The 18,333-nt window shown below is 31.2% G+C and overlaps 2 protein-coding genes and 1 long non-coding RNA gene across 3 annotated transcripts; all 3 read left to right on the top strand.

Annotated features, from left to right (window-relative positions):
* Nucleotides 1-1,782: 1,782 nt before the first annotated feature.
* On the top strand, nucleotides 1,783-5,490 carry LOC111013107 (serine/threonine protein phosphatase 2A 57 kDa regulatory subunit B' kappa isoform). The gene is made up of 3 exons (XM_022287480.2): nucleotides 1,783-2,249; nucleotides 3,209-4,523; nucleotides 4,734-5,490. The coding sequence occupies exons 2-3, from the start codon at nucleotides 3,366-3,368 to the stop codon at nucleotides 5,088-5,090; spliced, it is 1,515 nt and encodes a 504-aa protein (XP_022143172.1). The 5' UTR covers nucleotides 1,783-2,249; nucleotides 3,209-3,365; the 3' UTR covers nucleotides 5,091-5,490.
* Nucleotides 5,491-6,850: 1,360 nt separating this feature from the next.
* On the top strand, nucleotides 6,851-9,471 carry LOC111012977 (pentatricopeptide repeat-containing protein At2g22070-like). Its single transcript, XM_022287286.2, has one exon. It carries the CDS (start codon nucleotides 7,051-7,053, stop codon nucleotides 9,397-9,399), a length of 2,349 nt encoding a protein of 782 aa, XP_022142978.1. The 5' UTR covers nucleotides 6,851-7,050; the 3' UTR covers nucleotides 9,400-9,471.
* Nucleotides 9,472-12,536: 3,065 nt separating this feature from the next.
* On the top strand, nucleotides 12,537-13,363 carry LOC111013105 (uncharacterized). Its single transcript, XR_002601643.2, has 2 exons — nucleotides 12,537-12,918; nucleotides 12,999-13,363. It is a non-coding gene; the product is annotated as an uncharacterized LOC111013105 (long non-coding RNA).
* Nucleotides 13,364-18,333: the final 4,970 nt, after the last annotated feature.

Genomic DNA, 18,333 nt, shown 5'->3' with positions numbered 1-18,333 from the left:
TGTATCCCATTTTCAGTCGAAGTATTTAAATTTGTCCAAAAAAGGACAACAAAGAACAAAGCTACTTTTGTATTAAGATTGACTTTGAAATCACCTTTGTTGGGTTTTAACCATGCTTGTAATCATAACTAAGCATTATTAAATCCCATTATTATTGAATTGGTAACAATTGTTTCTTTGTCTTCTTCTTTGAGGGGAAAAAAGAAAAGAAAAGATGAGATTAAAATATTAATTCACTATATATTTACTTAAGAAATGGCCACTAACCTTTTTTTAATTAAATTACTAAAATCTCCACTACTTTATAGGATGCTTTTGAATTGATCAAGCCATTTCAAATGGGTGTGAGTCTCTTTTGAACAAAAATTATGGTGTTGTGTGTATGATTGTGTTCATTGAAGGATGATGACATTTTGTGGATCATATTTTTCCCCCACGGCTATTATGGTAAAATTGTCCCTACAACAAATTGAAATTTATTGTTTCTTTTTTCTAACACAATTGAGGGAATCAAAAGAGAAATGGAATGGTAAAAAAAAAACCTTTTGTAAATCTCAAATCAAATTCTACTTTCTTAATTTTTGAAAATTGATTCTTTAGGTTCAAATGACATTTTTGATATGTATCGTGATTTTATTAACGTTTTGTATTATGGACCTTTCTTTCGTCATAGTTTAGTTCCTTTGAAAGTTAGTGCTGTTGAAGTTAAAATTTTATTTTACTATGACCTTTTCCTTTTTTTTTTAATTTTTTTAGAAAATATTTAGAAAATAGTCATTAAAATTGTGTATGAAGTCAGTTGATCTCTACCGTTACTTTGGTGGTTATGATAGGAGTAATTTTCCTCAATTAATAAGATATTGTATCTTTTTCTAGCTCATCAATCATTAAAGATTAAATGCATCCATCATTCTCTAGAGATTGGAGGTTCTTAATCGCTCAAATTGAATTAATGTCTAAAACTTAATAAGTACATTTTTAAGTATAAAAATTTAATCTTAAAAAAAAAAAAAAGCCAAACCAGCCCTTTTTATATATATCTTTCTTATTTTTCGAAATGGATAAGATAAAAACTTTAGTAAACTCTAATTATCTAACTCATGTCTGGATTCAATTGATATTTACTGTTACTTTGACTTTTGCAGTTATTTTGTAGGGCAAGTTTTAAAAACATATAAAATTTATAGAATTACAATTGTGAAAAAAAAAGTACTTAAAAAATATCACAATTTAAAATTTATATTATATTTGAATTTGGGGAATTTTTTTATTTATCATTGGTTGTACTAAAAAAAAAAACTTCAATTTATAGGAATACCTCAAAGATAGACTCACTAAAAATTCCATTAGAAAGATGGAGAATTTCACTCCCGATTTCTGACTCCAAGTTTCTTCCCAAGAAAAAGAAAGAAAAAAAAAATCTAACTTCAAGTTTCAATTTTAAGAATCCAATAATCCCTCCAAACAAACAGTACACGAAGATTTAAAAAATCAGCCCAAGAATGGCATTGGGATACTGGTAAAATCATGGGGAATCCAATTCCAATTCCTCTTTTTGCAAGATTGGAGGGTTGGGTAATTTTCCTAGTAAAATGAATTTTCTATCATCACTTTCTCGGTAACCAAACAGCAACAGTAGAAACTGTAGAACTTCCATAAAAGAATTTTCAAATGTCCTGCTAGTTATAGGCACAAGCTATAGCTTAAATTTAACAAGTTCTTTTCTTTTCTTTAATTGCTATTTGTGTTCTATCAATGGCGGAAAATTCCAATTTAGATCTAACTCAACCCATCTCAACTAACATAGTCGGAGAATATTCTGACTTCAATTTTCTCAGAACGAGGGACCCATTTGGTTTCTTTTCAAAAAAAATTTAATTGTTTCGAAATTATCATTTTTTATATAATTTTTTTTGGGTTCTCTCTCTTTTTTCTCTAACTTCTGGTTGTGGTGACTGGCGAACTGGTACCTGCAATTTTTTTCTTGAGGTGGGGAAGGCAGAAAATGCCATACAAGTTATTCGCTTGATTCGAGGAGCTCTGTTTCTGAGACCATTTTCATGGAGGTTCACTCCCGAGTTGAAAAAACAGAGAGAGATCAGATTCAGATCGAAACCCATCGCCACAATTTTCTTCTGGATTCACGTACACTGTTCCTAACTCAATAGAAATGATTTTTCTTCTCTAGGTTTTTGAAGTTCAATTCCTTCCTCGCATTCTCATCTTGGGAAGTTCAGTTCATAATCCAGGTCCCTCTCTCTCTCTTTCTGTGTTTCTTACTCTGAATGTTGTACTCTGGCTCGATTGCAGAAGTTTGCTGCTGTTTTTGAATGTGGGGTTTACTTTTTTGTTGCAAATTTGTGATCGGAAGCCTTTGTTTGTGAAGATAATCGCGGATATTGCTTGTTGTATGGCTGTAATGTGCATCGATTTTGTTCTTCAGCTTCGAATTTGCCATGTTAGAAACTTTTCTTCTACCAGATCTGTGGTTCAGAGCACCATTTTGATTGCTATTTCATGGTTTTGGACTTGTTTTGTGGCTTTTTTGCTGTGTCACGAATCTGGATTTCCCGCCGCCGTATGCTTGAAAATGATGAAAAGAGGCGTTTCTTCTTCTTCTTGATGGTTTGGGGTAGGGTTTTGGGGCAAATGTCTTTGGATTACAACTTGGAAAATACTTTCTGTTGACTCTGGAAGACTTGTTTGTTTGGGTTTTTTTTGGATTTTAACAGAATTTTGTTTGTTAATTCATGAATCTACCCTCCCCACAAGCTTCAGATTACCAATCTTGCTTTCATATCCAAAACAAGTCCGCTAAACTGAGCTTTAGCTTATGAGGATTTGCTTCAAGAGACATGCTTCTATACCACAAGGATCTTCAATAGAAGGCTTCAATTTAAGGATTTTCTTTTCCACCATTTCCTCCTTTTTCTCACCTTATTTCTTTTCTTTCTTCTTTCACATTACTTCCATCAAGTTGGTTCCTTGTAGCCTTCCCTGTTGATTTTTGAACTGTTGTTTCTTTTTCATAGCTAAGGTTTCAAAGTTATCTGGTAATCCTCTTATCTTATTTTAGTTCTGGTGTTTGTAATTTTAAGCTATGATTAGTTGATTCCAGGTTCATAATTATGAGCTAAAGATTTCTATATCAATTCATAGAATTCTAAATGCTGAATAGCTTTCCTAAAGAATGATGTTGTGACTGCAGATACACCATAAAGTTTGCTGAAGTGAAGTTTTCGATGTCTCGTGGAAGCTAGGAAAGATTTCTCGGCAGACAAGAGCTCCTTCACGTACAATGTTCTGAAATTATCCAGCCACCTTGATTCTAAACGTTTGTCTTCCAGATCGTTAAGCATCTCACCATGCTTAAGCAAATACTGAGCAAACTTCCTCGGAAGTTGCAGAAGTTGGAGACGACGGATTCTGCAGTAAATGATTCTGGCAACAACAACAACACTTCTCGTCTTGGACATGTATTTCAGTGTACAAATGTAGGGAGTGCCCTCTCGAGCAAACTAAACGTGGTGAAACGTGTTTCTTCAGCAGTTTTTCCTGCAAGTATTGCAGCAGGAGCAGAAGCAGTGGATCCCCATCTGTCATTCAAAGAAGTTCCAAATCCACAGAAGCAAAACTTGTTTATCAGTAAATTAAACTATTGCTGCGAGGTTTTCGATTTGAATGATATGGAGAAGCAGGATCTTAAACGTCAGATGTTGATAGATGTTGTTGATTTTGTTACCTCTGGATCTGCAAAGTTCACCGAGACAGCAATTTCAGCAGTGTGTAAGTTGTGTGCTGCTAATCTTTTCCGGGTTTTCCCACCCAAATCGCGCTCAACTGTGACTGGTGGAGAAACAGAGGATGAAGAACCAATATTTGACCCTGCTTGGTCACATTTGCAAAATGTATATGATCTACTACTTCAGTTTGTCAGTAGCAATTCTCTAGATGCAAAGTTGGCCAAAAAACATCTTGATCATTCTTTTATCTTGAGATTGCTTGACCTCTTTGATTCTGATGACCCTAGAGAAAGAGATTGCGTTAAAACAATCCTTCACCGTGTTTACGGTAAGTTCATGGTACACAGGCCTTTCATCAGGAAGGCCATTAGCAATGTAATGTACCGATTTGTTTTCGAGACCGAGCGGCATAATGGAATTGCAGAACTGTTGGAGATTTTTGGGAGTGTGATTACCGGGTTTGCATTGCCATTGAAGGAGGAACACAAGACATTTTTATGGAGGGTGCTAATTCCTCTTCACAAACCAAAATCAATCGGCATTTATCATCAACAATTAACATATTGTATTGTACAGTTTATAGATAAGGATCCAAAGTTGGCCAGTTCAGTTATAAAGGGACTTTTAAGATATTGGCCTTTAACAAATAGCCAGAAAGAGCTGATGTTCTTAAGTGAAATAGAGGAGATTTTGGAAATGATCAGCATGGTCGAGTTCCAGAAGATCATGGTCCCTCTCTTTCGGCGAATCGGATTCTGCCTGAATAGCTCTCATTACCAGGTTTATTTTCTACTTCAAACTATATCTGTGATCATTCATTGTGTTTCACTAAATTTTACCTGCTGATATATACATATTCTACGAGCATTGAAGAGCTTCAAATGGATTAATTCCGTGATAAATATGAAGAATTCGATTTGATTGCCTGTCTTTTCGAGCTTTTAGTTGAATTCTGGTTGGTACATTTGTTTATTTTTTGAATTCTTTTAGGTGGCAGAGAAAGCTCATCTGCTTTGGAACAATGAACACATTGTCAATCTTATCTCACACAATCGGCAATCGATCATTCCGATCATCGTCCCAGCACTCGAACGGAATACACAAAAGCACTGGAACAATGCTGTACTCAATCTAACTTTAAATGTGAAGAAGTTGGTTCATGAGATGGATGAGGAACTGGTGCTTGCTTGTCAGCTTGAATTGAAGGAGGAACATTCAAGGTCGATCGCAGTGGCAGAGAAGAGGAGATTGATGTGGGAGCGACTCGAGAATGCTGCAAATCCACAGCCTATATCGTCTAACGTTTCGTTTCTGGTAGAACCAGCAACATGTGCAGTTGCTGGCTAATCACTTAGAATTGGAAGATCAAGCCAACAAAATGATGGTAGTTTTACTTGCAGTAACGAATCTTTCAATTCGACCGAGTTTTTCGATTCCACTGCAAAAGGCTCGTCTCGCTGAGAAGCCATGAACGAGTTTTAAGATGGATGATCGGATCGGATCCTGCTCAAACTCTCTGTACAGGTGTGCTGGGTTAGCAGCTTCTCTGGTTGCTATATATTTGAGAAAATTCTGTATCCTCTTCACTGTTTTTCCGCATCTCATTAGTCATTAATAATGGGATCTTGTGCTTTTGATTACCACTTGAAGCATATTGAAGGCTTCAGCTTTGAACTTGTTTGTTCTTCTAAAATTTCATTCTCTTCTCTTAGCTACAAATTCTAATTCTTAGTTTAAATTTGCAGAATCTGAGAGTTCCAATTTCTCTATCCTGGCTGGGTCCGGTCCAAAAATTATATAATGAAATATCCATTAAATTACATGTTTAGTTATTGTACGTAGTTTTCGTTAAATTACAAGTTTAGTTATTAAACATTTGAGGTTGTGTTAAATTACAAGTTCAAAGTCCTAGACTTGATTGGAAATTTTCAATTTTGTATCTAATGGATTATTAAATTTTTTTATTTTTTTGTCCTAATAAATCCTCTAATTTATTATACATTTTAAAAATTCATAGGCCAATTAGACATGAAATTGATATGAAAAAAAAGACTGGGTCCAATCTATCTGTAGAGATCTATTTCGCATGCTTTTAAAATTTAAAAACTTATTAGATACTAGAAACAAAATAGGGACATCGAGGACATAAAATTAGATATTATGTGAATTTTTGGATTGAGGGATTTTTTTTAAATAATGTATTTTAAGAAAAAAAAAATAAACAGAAAGAATGTAGTGATGAAAGTAATTTAAAAAATAGGTTAGCAAAATCATGGACAATAGTGGCGGTTTTCAATAAAGTGTAAAAAATTATGTTACTCCCGTACTCATGTATCTTTTGATTTCACCCTAGAGGGTTTGTACTAATAGAGATATTGTCTTAATCCTACGTACTCGTAATCTTTCTCTTATTTAGCAAACATGAGACTTTGGTTGCATTCCCAATAATTTTGTTGTTTTTTGTGTTATTTATTATATGAATTATTTTGGATTTGTTTAATATATATATATATATTTTTTTTTTTTAATTTTAATTTTCTTGGATTATTATTTTTTATTTTTATTTCTAATTTTCTTGGACTATTTATTGTTTTCATATGTTAATACTGTTGGGATGATTTGATGAGTGTGGTGGATTGTTTTTACATTTTATATTGTTTGGACTAATTTGGTGGTTTTTACATTTTATTTTGTCTCGACTGATCTGGTGAATATTGTGTGTATTATATTAACTATTATATATGTATTTAGTATAATTGAAATATTTTTGGACTTATTTTGAAATATTTTTTTGACTCATTTGAAGGGTCAATGGCCATGGAAATAGATCCAAAGAATATGGTTATAGTGTCGAAGTTTGTGAACAAAGAAGCCCTATAACTGCCGTAAAAAAACCTTTACCATTTAAATTTCCATAATAATATTAATTTAATTTAAAAAATGTATATTGAACTCGTGTACAAACATGGAAATCCCATACAATTGCTGACTCAACCCCACACGTCAGATTTGACGTGGCAGCTCCTAAATCTGACTTTGACCAAATTATAACCTTTTTTCTCTCTTTTTTCTTTTCTTTTTTTGTCAAAATTGTTTTAAATACATTATTCTAAAAATTAGCGGTTATGCCTTTTTTAGGGTGTGTTCCTCATACCAGACAGTTGCAGTCCAATATCTCACATGATAACGCCTCGGTCTCCCGCCAATTTTGCATTGTCGAAAATGCGGAACTTGAAATTAATATTCAGAAATCTATGTCGAAGTTAGAGTTGGAATTCCGTTTTTGTCTCTGGATTAATCTCCAATTATGGAAGTTGCTAATTCAACCACTTCTTCTGACTTCTTTGCACATAACCTGCAATCAAGCGTAAGAATCAGAGACCCATTTACCGGAAGATCAGTTCATTCCCAAATAATCAAAAAAGGTCTTCATCTTGGGGTGTACTTGATGAATAATCTTATGAACTTCTATGCCAAAACTGGGTCACTCAAGGATGCCCACCACGTGTTCGATGAAATGCCCGTTAAATCTACATTTTCATGGAACACTTTGATTTCTGCGTATGCCAAACAGGGCAATTTTGATTTATCGCGTCGCCTTCTGTATGAAATGCCTGATTGCGATCCTGTTTCTTGGACTGCGATCATTGTGGGTTACAATCAGTTGGGTCAATTTGATGGCGCGATTTGGATGTTTGCAAAGATGATATCTGAGAGAGTCTCACCTACCCAATTCACGGTCAGTAATGTTCTTTCTTCCTGCGCAGCGAATAAAGCTTTAGACGTTGGTAGGGAGATTCATTCATTTGTTGTCAAACTTGGACTTGGTAGCTATGCTTCTGTTTCGACTTCCTTGCTGAATATGTACGCAAAATGTGGAGATCCGATCATAGCTAAAGTTGTTTTTGACAGGATGACGCTGAAGAACATTTCATCTTGGAATGCTTTGATTTCATTGTACATGCAATCTGGACAGATTGACCTTGCTGCTGAACTGTTTGAGAAAATGCCTGAACGCGATATAGTTTCCTGGAATTCGATGATTGCAGGGTATAATCAGCAAGGGTATGATTTTGAAGCACTTGATATCTTCTCCAAGATGTCGAATGAACCTTCTTTAAAGCCAGATAAGTTCACCTTGGCAAGCGTTTTATCAGCTTGTGCCAATCTTGAGAAGTTGAATCTTGGGAAACAGATACATGGTTGTATTATAAGAACAGAAACTGAAACTTTCGGGGCAGTTGGCAATGCTTTGGTATCAATGTATGCAAAATCAGGTGGGGTTGAAATAGCTAAACGGATTATTGAGCATAACAGGACTTCAAATCTAAACATTATAGCTTTTACTGCCCTACTGGATGGATACACCAAGCTTGGAGATGTTAAACCAGCCAGAGAGATATTTGACAAATTGAGAGATCGTGATGTAGTTGCATGGACGGCCATGATTGTTGGTTATGTGCAAAATGGGTTGTGGAACGACGCACTGGAGCTGTTTCGGTTGATGGTTAACGAAGGGCCTGAGCCGAATAGTTATACCCTGGCAGCTATGCTGAGTGTCAGTTCAAGTTTGGCTGCTTTGGAGCATGGAAAACAAATCCATGCCAGTGCCATAAAAGCTGGAGAATCTTCAACAGCTTCTGTTACCAATGCCTTGATAGCCATGTATGCTAAAGCAGGAAGCATTAATATAGCCCAAAGAGTGTTTGATCTTATAAGCTGGAAGAAGGATACTGTGTCCTGGACATCAATGATCATGGCTCTAGCGCAGCATGGCCTTGGAGAAGAAGCCATCAGCCTGTTTGAGAGGATGCTCTCAGTTGGTATGAAACCTGACCATATCACTTATGTAGGAGTTTTATCTGCTTGTACACATGTGGGATTAGTAGAACAAGGCCGAAATTACTATAATTTGATGACTGAAGTCCATAAAATTGAACCCACTCTGAGCCATTATGCATGCATGATCGACCTTTATGGACGGGCTGGATTGCTTCAAGAAGCATACCAGTTCATTGAAAGCATGCCTGTAGAACCAGATAATATAGCTTGGGGATCACTGTTAGCATCTTGTAGACTTCATAAAAACACGGACATGGCAAAAGTTGCAGCAGAAAAACTGCTTCTTATCGATCCTGGAAACAGCGGTGCCTACTCGGCCCTTGCTAATGTGTATTCGGCTTGTGGGAAATGGGAAAATGCTGCCAAGACTAGAAAGCTGATGAAGGATAGACGTGTAAAGAAAGAGAAAGGATTTAGTTGGATTCATATCCAGAATATAGTTCACGCATTCGGAGTCGAAGATGTAGTTCATCCACGGAAAGATGAAATCTACAAGATGATGGATGAGATATGGAAGGAGATAAAAAAGATGGGTTTTATGCCAGACACTGAATCAGTACTGCATGACCTTGAAGAAGAAGTGAAGGAGCAGATTCTTAAACATCACAGTGAGAAACTTGCTATAGCATTTGGGCTTTTAAGTACTCCAGAGAACACTGTTCTGAGGATTATAAAAAACCTTAGAGTTTGTAATGACTGCCATTCTGCTATAAAGTTCATCTCCAAGCTTGTAGGAAGGGAAATCATTGTTAGAGATGCTACTAGATTTCACCATTTTAAGGATGGTTCATGTTCTTGTCGAGATTATTGGTAAGCATAAGCTTGAAATTTCGTCTACAAAAGAATGATGCTTGATAGCATGGGAAAACCAGGTACGTTCTTCCTCTGTTGTCCATGTCAAATTTTGATTTATTGTAGAGTATAACTTTAAAGGTGACTACTTATTTCAAAGGTGATTGAAATATAAATTCTAGAGCCATTCCAACAAGAAAATATTTGCCAGTTTGATCCTGGTTTAATTGGTTAAGATAGATTTGAATACAACAATATTTTTATTTATGTTTTGAAACAAATTGAAAACGGGAATAAGAGAGGGAATAGGAGAACAAATAATAAGAAACTTGTTTTTGTTGTTCCAAACTTTATATATGATTTTGAGAATGATTTAAAAAAAATGAGAAACAAAAAATATAAATAGTTGTCAATAGTTTAATTATAAAATTGAAAATAGAAATAAGAAATGAGAACATTATCAAACAGACTTTAAATTTTGAAAAAGAAATTGATAACTAAACTTTCAAAATGTCTATATTAAAAGAGAACAAAAAAAAAAGTTTTCATAAAATTATTTTTGTTTTTAAAATTTTGCTAATAATTCAAATATGTTTTCACGAAATTGTATAAAAACAAAGCATAATTAAAAAGAAAAAAAGAAATAGTTACTAAAACTGCCCCTTTAACTTTTAGATTTAATTTTTTACAACTATTATTTTTATACCTAACAGCTGTCATTCAATATTCGTTTTAGCCGGTGAATATGAGCTTAGTCTTATTCCGACTATTTCTGACAAAAAAAAAGGTTTATGAATTCGAATCCTCCCATCTCATCCGTTGGATTTCCAAAAACAAAAAACAAACAAGGAAAAAAAAATATTTTAGCCCATTTGTGTGCGATTTTAATACATGAAAAATTCATTTGTTAAAATAAAAATAATGGTAATAGATAAAATAATTATTTTTAAAGTTTAGAGAGGCCAAAATATAATAAATTTGAAAATGCATGGATTAAAATAGAAATTTCAAAAGTTCATAAATCAAAATGAAAAATATGCTATTATTTAAATGTAGTTTTTCTTTTATTATGTACAACAAATGTAAAATATGGATAGTTGACGGATTCTTTTATCATTAAATTATGCTATTATGCTCATGGCAAGATTAAAAATGAGATGTAAACATTAATATCGCTGAAATATCTACCTATGAATTAAATTTACTTAAATTCATCATCTTTAACGTTTTAAGTTCTTGAGTAGTTTAATCATATTTAACATAGTATCCGAGTAGGAGCCCTGTGTTCGAACTCATGTATTGTTATTTCATCTCCAATTGATTTCAGTCCCATTGCAAGAGAAAACAGCACCCTCTCTCGTAAAAGAGATTCCAAAGGAGATTAGTAATGGTTGCATTTTTGCCCCAACAAAAGTCATAGAATCAAAAGGACTATAGAGAGAGAAGAGAAGTTGATTAACTTTTTCCATTTAGTTTGACCGATAGAGTTACAGATTGGGAAATCTAAAAATATTCATGTGTTTTAAACATAATTTAAAGTAGTTTCAGATCACAAGAAGTTTTAATTAAAACATAAAGATATGATTTCTAAAATTGATAATTTAGGTATATAATTTTGTTGATATAGGTTTTTGTTTGAAAAATGGTTGGAAACAGTAGTTTTTATTTCCTTATTGAAAATTTATTAAAGAATAAAACATTGGGAACTGACAAGACAAAATTATTTTAAATATTATAATAAATCCGATGATTTTTGTAAGGCACCACTTTATGAATAAATATTTTCAATGGTCATAAACATTTAAAATAATCATTGAAGCATAGCTCAACTGAACAAGGCGTATATCGACAAAAAAAAATTCGAATTCTTACCTCTCACATGTTATAAATTTGGGAAAAAAACTAAATTTTAAAACCACTTTTTTCCTTCCAAAAAAGCGTTTTTCATGTGCATGTAAAAAATAATAATAAAAATAAATAAATAAATAACTCAAGAGTTTGTGGCCATAGGTTACTCTTGTAGACTTTCTCACCATAAAAAAATAAAAATTATATCTTGAAAAATAATGAAATAATACAACCAGCATTTTGTCCATTTACTCAAAAGGACAATTTTATCAAAGTTCATAAACCAATAGAAAATTCCAAACTTTATAAAAATAACATAATCTAACTCAAAACTCAAACTGAAATGTAATCTAAACTAAGAAAAATAACATTTATAATTTTTTTTTGGAAAAAATGAAAATTATGACATTTTTCTAAAATACATATAAAGTTATGTTATGCAATGTAATTCCTCTAAATATTTTAAGGTTAATTATATACTATTTCTAATTATGTACTTTGGCTCGAGTCCATTTCGATTATTGTATTTTCAAAACGTCTATTTGGTCCCTATACTTTTACTTTTATTCATTTTCATTTTTATACTTCCAACTTTTGTTTATTTTAATTCTTGTATTTTCAAAACCTCCATTTTAGTTCATATATTTTTAAAAATAACCATTTGATAATTTTTTAGAGTACAATACTTAGATTACCTATTAGCCAAGGTTCTATTGATTCTTTGATGCATATGATTGTTTTTTAGTGGTGTATTTTTCTATTTACCATATTTAATAGGTCGGTGGATCTCACTTTAATCCTTGAAAATCTTGTGGTTTAAAATACGGCAACCATGTTTTAAAAATACAAAAACTAAAATGAACTAAATACACGAAAAAAATAGTATTTAAATCAAAACTTTTCGATCTAAGTTTCAAAATGTTTGGTTTGATTCTTGAAACCTAAGTTGATTGGTTAGTTTCTAAACTTTCAAAGTGCTTAATACTTTATTATGTATTAAAAAAAGGAAACTATCATTTTAGCCCAAATAAGGTGTGGTACAAGATTTTGAATGTCGATGTCGATGGATGTTGGATATTTCTAAAAAGGTTATAAAAGTAAAAAATTTACAAAAAAAAAATATTTAAACCAATAAGCATTTCAAAAATTTTAAATAAGTTAAAAAATAATTAATATTAATATTATGTGTATATTAGTAATATTTTATTGATTTTTTAAAATATTATAAAATTTTCCATTTACCCTTTAATACTGAATATATAGACACAGAGAAATACTTAGAAATATCTTGATGAAAATTTAATACTACTTTTGGCCGTTTTTAATTATTTTTAATGAGATTTAAACCAAAATACTAGAAAACGAAAATCATCGTGTGCACTGTGCTTTCAGTCGTTGGTACGGGAATGTGGATAAGTTTTCAAATCCTTAGCGAAGAAGTATCACGTTTTCTTCTGAGAGAGAGAGAGAGAATTAGGTATTTCTTCGTTGTTCGCTCTGAATAATTGCGCCGCGACCTCGATTGATTGCTTCTTCGCAGTCGAACAACTTTCGTCGGCGAAGGAACTGAAGGATCTACAAATCCAACCGCAACAGAAATGTATGCTCCTCCTTATGAACAGCGGATCTCCTACGTTACTTACGTCGAGCACGTCAAGAGACGCCATGAGCACAGAGGCTGCCTCTATGCCTGGTAAGTATAAATCTCTTCTCCTTTTCTCCGGATCGTTACTGTTTTTTGTCGATTGATCTGTGCATTTGGTTCGAATTTAGTGTATTCGCACTTTGTTGCTGTTTCTGCTGTTTCGAGACTTGCGAGTGCTGTCTGGAGTCTGTTTGTTGTTGCTGCGATTGATTGAGCGATCGAATCCATTACCGATCGATTGTTCATGAATGAAGAGGAGATCGGAAAGAAAAGAAATTGAAGTTCAAGAGATGGATGTAACGTGTTTGATTCGAGTCGTTGTTCTAGTTCTAGTTAATTTATCCTCTGTTTGAATGTTTTCAACTGGACGGAAGCGAGATGCGATTTCTTGGTTCGATTAAAGAAATTGTATTATATATTTAGTTGAGCTAATTAATCATGACTAATATTTCCGGATTTTTTGTTGTAATGTAATTTTTGTCTTTCTTTTTTCCTTCTCCTCCTTAAGGTTTTTATTTATTTATTATTATTATGTTTTCTTTTTGTAAGTGCAGGGATGGATTTAACTCGAGAGATAAGCCAGACGACTCATTTCTAACAAAAATAAGGATTGAATCTCCGATCTAGAGAAAATAAGCAAACAAGATATTTTAACAGTTGAGCTACACTCACATTTGATACACATGTCAATATGTTAATATTTTTCACATTTAATTTATCAATCAATAATAGCTACCAAGAGTAGCTAAATCTATATAAACTAAACTGTTTGGGGCTTTAACTATTGAACTACACTCACTGACACATGTTAATATATTAACATCTTTCACACTTAATTTATCGGTCAATAATATATTATAGAGTAGCTAATTCGATACATTGTTCAAAGTTTTTGAATCTCGAACTTTCAAAGGTGTTTGTGGCACAAGTTTAGAATTTTAAGTATAAATTTAGTAATCTAGAAGGTTTAGGAGTATGAGTTTAGGAAAACTACATTCGAGAAAATTGATGACGATTGGTTTAGAACAAGTTTTCATTTATAAGTTAATTTGATCAAGCTACATGTGTGAACGCCTAATTAATAGAAGATCTATATAAAGGTAAATTCATTTTATTTTTCCTTTGAGTTTCTATACAATGCTCTTTCACCCAATTGTGGGTGCAAATAAATAAGAGATTTTACACAAAATTCCAGCGAACCAACTGCATTTTAATGAAGGTGAATTATGACCCAGTTCAATTTTTTTGGTAGATATATTTCCCCATTATAATAGACATAAAGAGCTGCCAAATCTTGTCAAACTTTAGGTTAAAATTGCAAATATTAAAAGTAACAAGCTTTTTAGGCACGTCAAAGTCCTAACCTTTTGTATTCTTCAAAAAGACAAAAAAAAAAAAAAAAAAACTACCTTTTGTAGATTGTCTTTTAAAAATATGGTTGTTTAAAACGTGTCGCCCTCAAACAAACTTTTTTTTTTTAAATTATTTATTTCGTTTGATATTAAAATTGTCAAATTAATATGACGTTTTTTTTTTTGGTTGATAACATAGATTTAGAAGAACAATTTAAAATTCTAAGATATAATAAGAGTATTAAATTTCAATAGATATGTGGATATTTCAACGTTTTCATGGACACAAGTTTGATATCCATGTGAAGAGTGAATTTATTATTATTTTTATAGTATTGCAAAAAAGCTTGACAAAATATAAAATATATCAACCAAATATCAATATTATAAATATAATATTAAGATTAATAAAATTTAATTTATTTAAAAAGAATGAAATGCTTATTATTATTCTAAATATTTTTTATGAATTTTTATTTTCATAATTTTTTAAAAAATATCTATCGACATCAACATCTTATTGATAGTTCTATAAACATTTTCATAAAATCGAGATCTCAATTGACGTCAATATTTAGAATCTTAGAAATAATTCAATATCTTTGAGCTTAAGAACTAAATAGGTATAATACTCAAAGCATAAGGAATGGATTTATATATTTACTTTAACTTTTGTTTGTTTACACGATCTTACAATTAATTGTTTAAAGTTATGTTTTCCTTTTTAGAGGTTGGAAGTCCAAATCTCCGAATCCTATCATAAATTAAATTTTTGATTAAGTAAAAAGGAGAAATACATAAAAGTGATTTTTATTTTTATTTTCAAAGCTATTAATTCTTTATTGATGGTGAGAATAAAGATGGGTACCGACTACAATATAAACAAATTGCGATCTTTTTTCTTTTTAAATAAAAGGTTAACATGGAGAGGCCAAAAACCACACTTTTGGACCTTTACGAAAGATTGAAATTTTAGGAACAAGTTGAGATCAAAGCAATAAATTGGGACACAAAATGCTTTTCCAACGAAGAAACTAATTTATGGTCACTTTTACTTCTCTTTTCCAAAATTTTCTTTTCGATTTTGTTAGTTTTCATTTTTGGTCACACTATTATTTAATTTGCCATCAATATTCTCACCTACAAGCCAATATGGGTTGAAAAGAAATATAACACAAAGATATGGCTGAATTTTGAGCATATTTCAATACATGATCCTCACCTCAAAAGGCTCCAAATATAAACTTCCTCCCCCACTAGTATCCCAACTACTTTGCTTTTCTTTTTCCTCTCAAACTATATTTAATAGGTTAATAGCATTGGTTAAGTTAATAAATTTAGTATATATATTAAGATCCATTTGGGTTATGTTTTAATTTAGTCTCTATTATTAATATCGGGTAATAGAATATAATGCTAACACAATCTATTTAATTAGTTTTTTTAGTATAACAAATGTGGATGTAGAGATTTGAACTTCTCACCTTAAAGAAAAGAGTATATGTAATTTAATAGACATATATTTAGTTAACTACCCATCATGTAAATTTAATCAAAAAATATATATATTTTATGAATATGTCATAGAATGATGTTTATACACATACTATATATAAAAGATAATCCAAATTTTAGAAACGTAATTTGAAAATTTTCAAAGTAAGAGAGGAAGTATATAAAGAAAATACAAATTATCTATATTTGTACTTTACTAACAATGATAAGGTTGTGAGCGTCCGCTAAAAATATATATTTTTTATTCGATGGATCTAACAAATAATTGGGTTTACTAATTAAATTTTCGTCCATATACCTGCCCTCCATCCAAATTTTCATATGTCATGAGTTCAACATCGACATGAAAGACCAATCATCGTTCGCAGTGCAATGAAAAAAAATCACAAAATATAAAAAGGTATCAATAAAATATCACTATCGATATTGATAATTTTTAATTTAATTTAAAAGGGCGTGAAAGACTTATTTCTAAATTTAAATACTCAGTTATCAATTCTTGCTCGACATTTCTAAAAAAACTTTGACATATAGTATTGTTTATTTTAGGTCCGATTCACCATGACTTTATATACTTTATTCTGGAAAAAAACTCATGAAAAAAAAAACCCATGTCGATGAAGATATATATATATATATATTTTTAAATCTATGAACTTGTCTACTCATGCTCAATATGGGAACTTTGGTAGCATCTTGGTTATCTACTTAATTAATGAAACCTAATTTCTTCTAGAAGAATTTCTATATCCACCCACCCCTAACAAAAATTGAAGTACTATATGTATTGTATACCTTTCATAGGCTTGTGTACATGTTAGTCAAGATTTTAAAGAAAATTTGAATATAATATTGATAAAATGAGAAAACGTATTAAAAAATTATGGAAACACTAGCTCACCTCTGTTGTCTGATGTTTTTTTAGTACAACATCTAAAAGTGGATTCGAACACATGATCTTTTAATCAGAAACATATGCTTTAACCAATTGGGATAAACTCAGCTAAGACAATTATTCATTAAATTTGGGTAGGAAGATATCAATTTTATTATAAAACATGGTCAAATATATAAACTTCTTTTTTTCTCTCGCACATTTGATTAAAAAAAAATACTAATAATAATGTGGATGAACAAAAGGAAGTGAATGCCATGTGGGTTTGATCCTTTCTCATTAAATGATGGGCATTGAATCGTGTTCCCTAGTCAATTTTACCTCTTATTCAATATTAGCTGTAAGTTGACTTAAATTATTGTTATACTTAATTTTGTCACACGGCAGAAAAATCATCATACTACATTTATTATGCCAGCATTATTGTTATTCAACAAACCATTTATTAATATTGTTAATTTAACTATATAATTCAATTGCCATTAGTAAAAGAAAAGTATAATTCAAGTGGTTACGTTAATGCAATGCCATCCCTTACTAACTGTAAGTTCAAAATTTAAAATAAATAAAAATCTAGATTAGTTAGTAATTATTGTGACTATAGCCGGTTCTTAATGATTTGAACCAACCTCCTATATATACATATCAAAATTATTGTGTAATTAAACAATCTTTAAAAAATGTATAACTTGATGGTAATTGACATGTATCTTCGACTAAAAAGTTGAAGTTGTGAGTTCGAATTCTCACCCCACTTGTTATATTAAAAAAAAAAAAAAGAATTTTAAGCAAATTGCTTAAAAAATGAATTTTTAGAAAATGATTTTTAAAAAAGTAACAATACATGAGAGACATATTTTGAAAAGTATAGTAAAACAAGACACTGTCATTCTTGAATGTCATATGACCAAAACTATAGTCCACCCTTTTTTTCCTGAGCACAGTAATTAAAACTTAATTAATTCGAAGTTATACAATGTTTCAATAAATACATCTTGGACTTCTCAAAAAAAAAAACATTTTGGAAATCCCCAATATTTAATAACATATTTTTATAAAAGGTAAATGCCAACTCCCAATAATAACTCAATGGATTAAGGTATTATAATCCAGCCTTCTTTAAATAAACCTTAAACAAACTAATCTATAATTTCAAAAGACATTTGAGTTTTTATTAAATGTGGTTAAGGATAATGATTAAAATAAAATATGGACTTTCAGAGGTCTTGAGACTAAATTAAATATAGTATTTGAAAGTCAGAAATTAATACAAAAGCTACAAAATTTGAAGAAATTGATTTAAAATTAAACTTATTATCTATATATATATATATATATATATATTTAATTAAGTAGAAAAATTGGGAGTTCATCCTCCATCCATATGGAAAATGGAGATGGACATGGCAACTAGAATGTTCATAAATTTATTAAAATTGACATTTATACACACATGTGGTTGCAACTAACACTTTGACATAAATTTCTTTGCTCATCAAAAATTTTTTCTTTTTACATAAATACATGTTATTATACAAGACAGTAATTTACTTTCACCTTCAAAGTCATTTTTATTTTTTTTAACACGTTCTTGCTATTAGAATAACTCACAGTGGTTTAGTTGCACCATTAACGATATATCTTATTAAACAAAAAACCACTCGGTCTCTTTTAAACAATAATTATATTTAGTTGAGTCAC

This window comes from Momordica charantia (genome assembly GCF_013281855.1).
Source record: "Momordica charantia cultivar OHB3-1 chromosome 8 unlocalized genomic scaffold, Mcharantia_2.0 BLBB01000008.1, whole genome shotgun sequence".
Taxonomy (NCBI): domain Eukaryota; kingdom Viridiplantae; phylum Streptophyta; class Magnoliopsida; order Cucurbitales; family Cucurbitaceae; genus Momordica; species Momordica charantia.
This window is presented reverse-complemented; position numbering and strand designations above follow the sequence as displayed.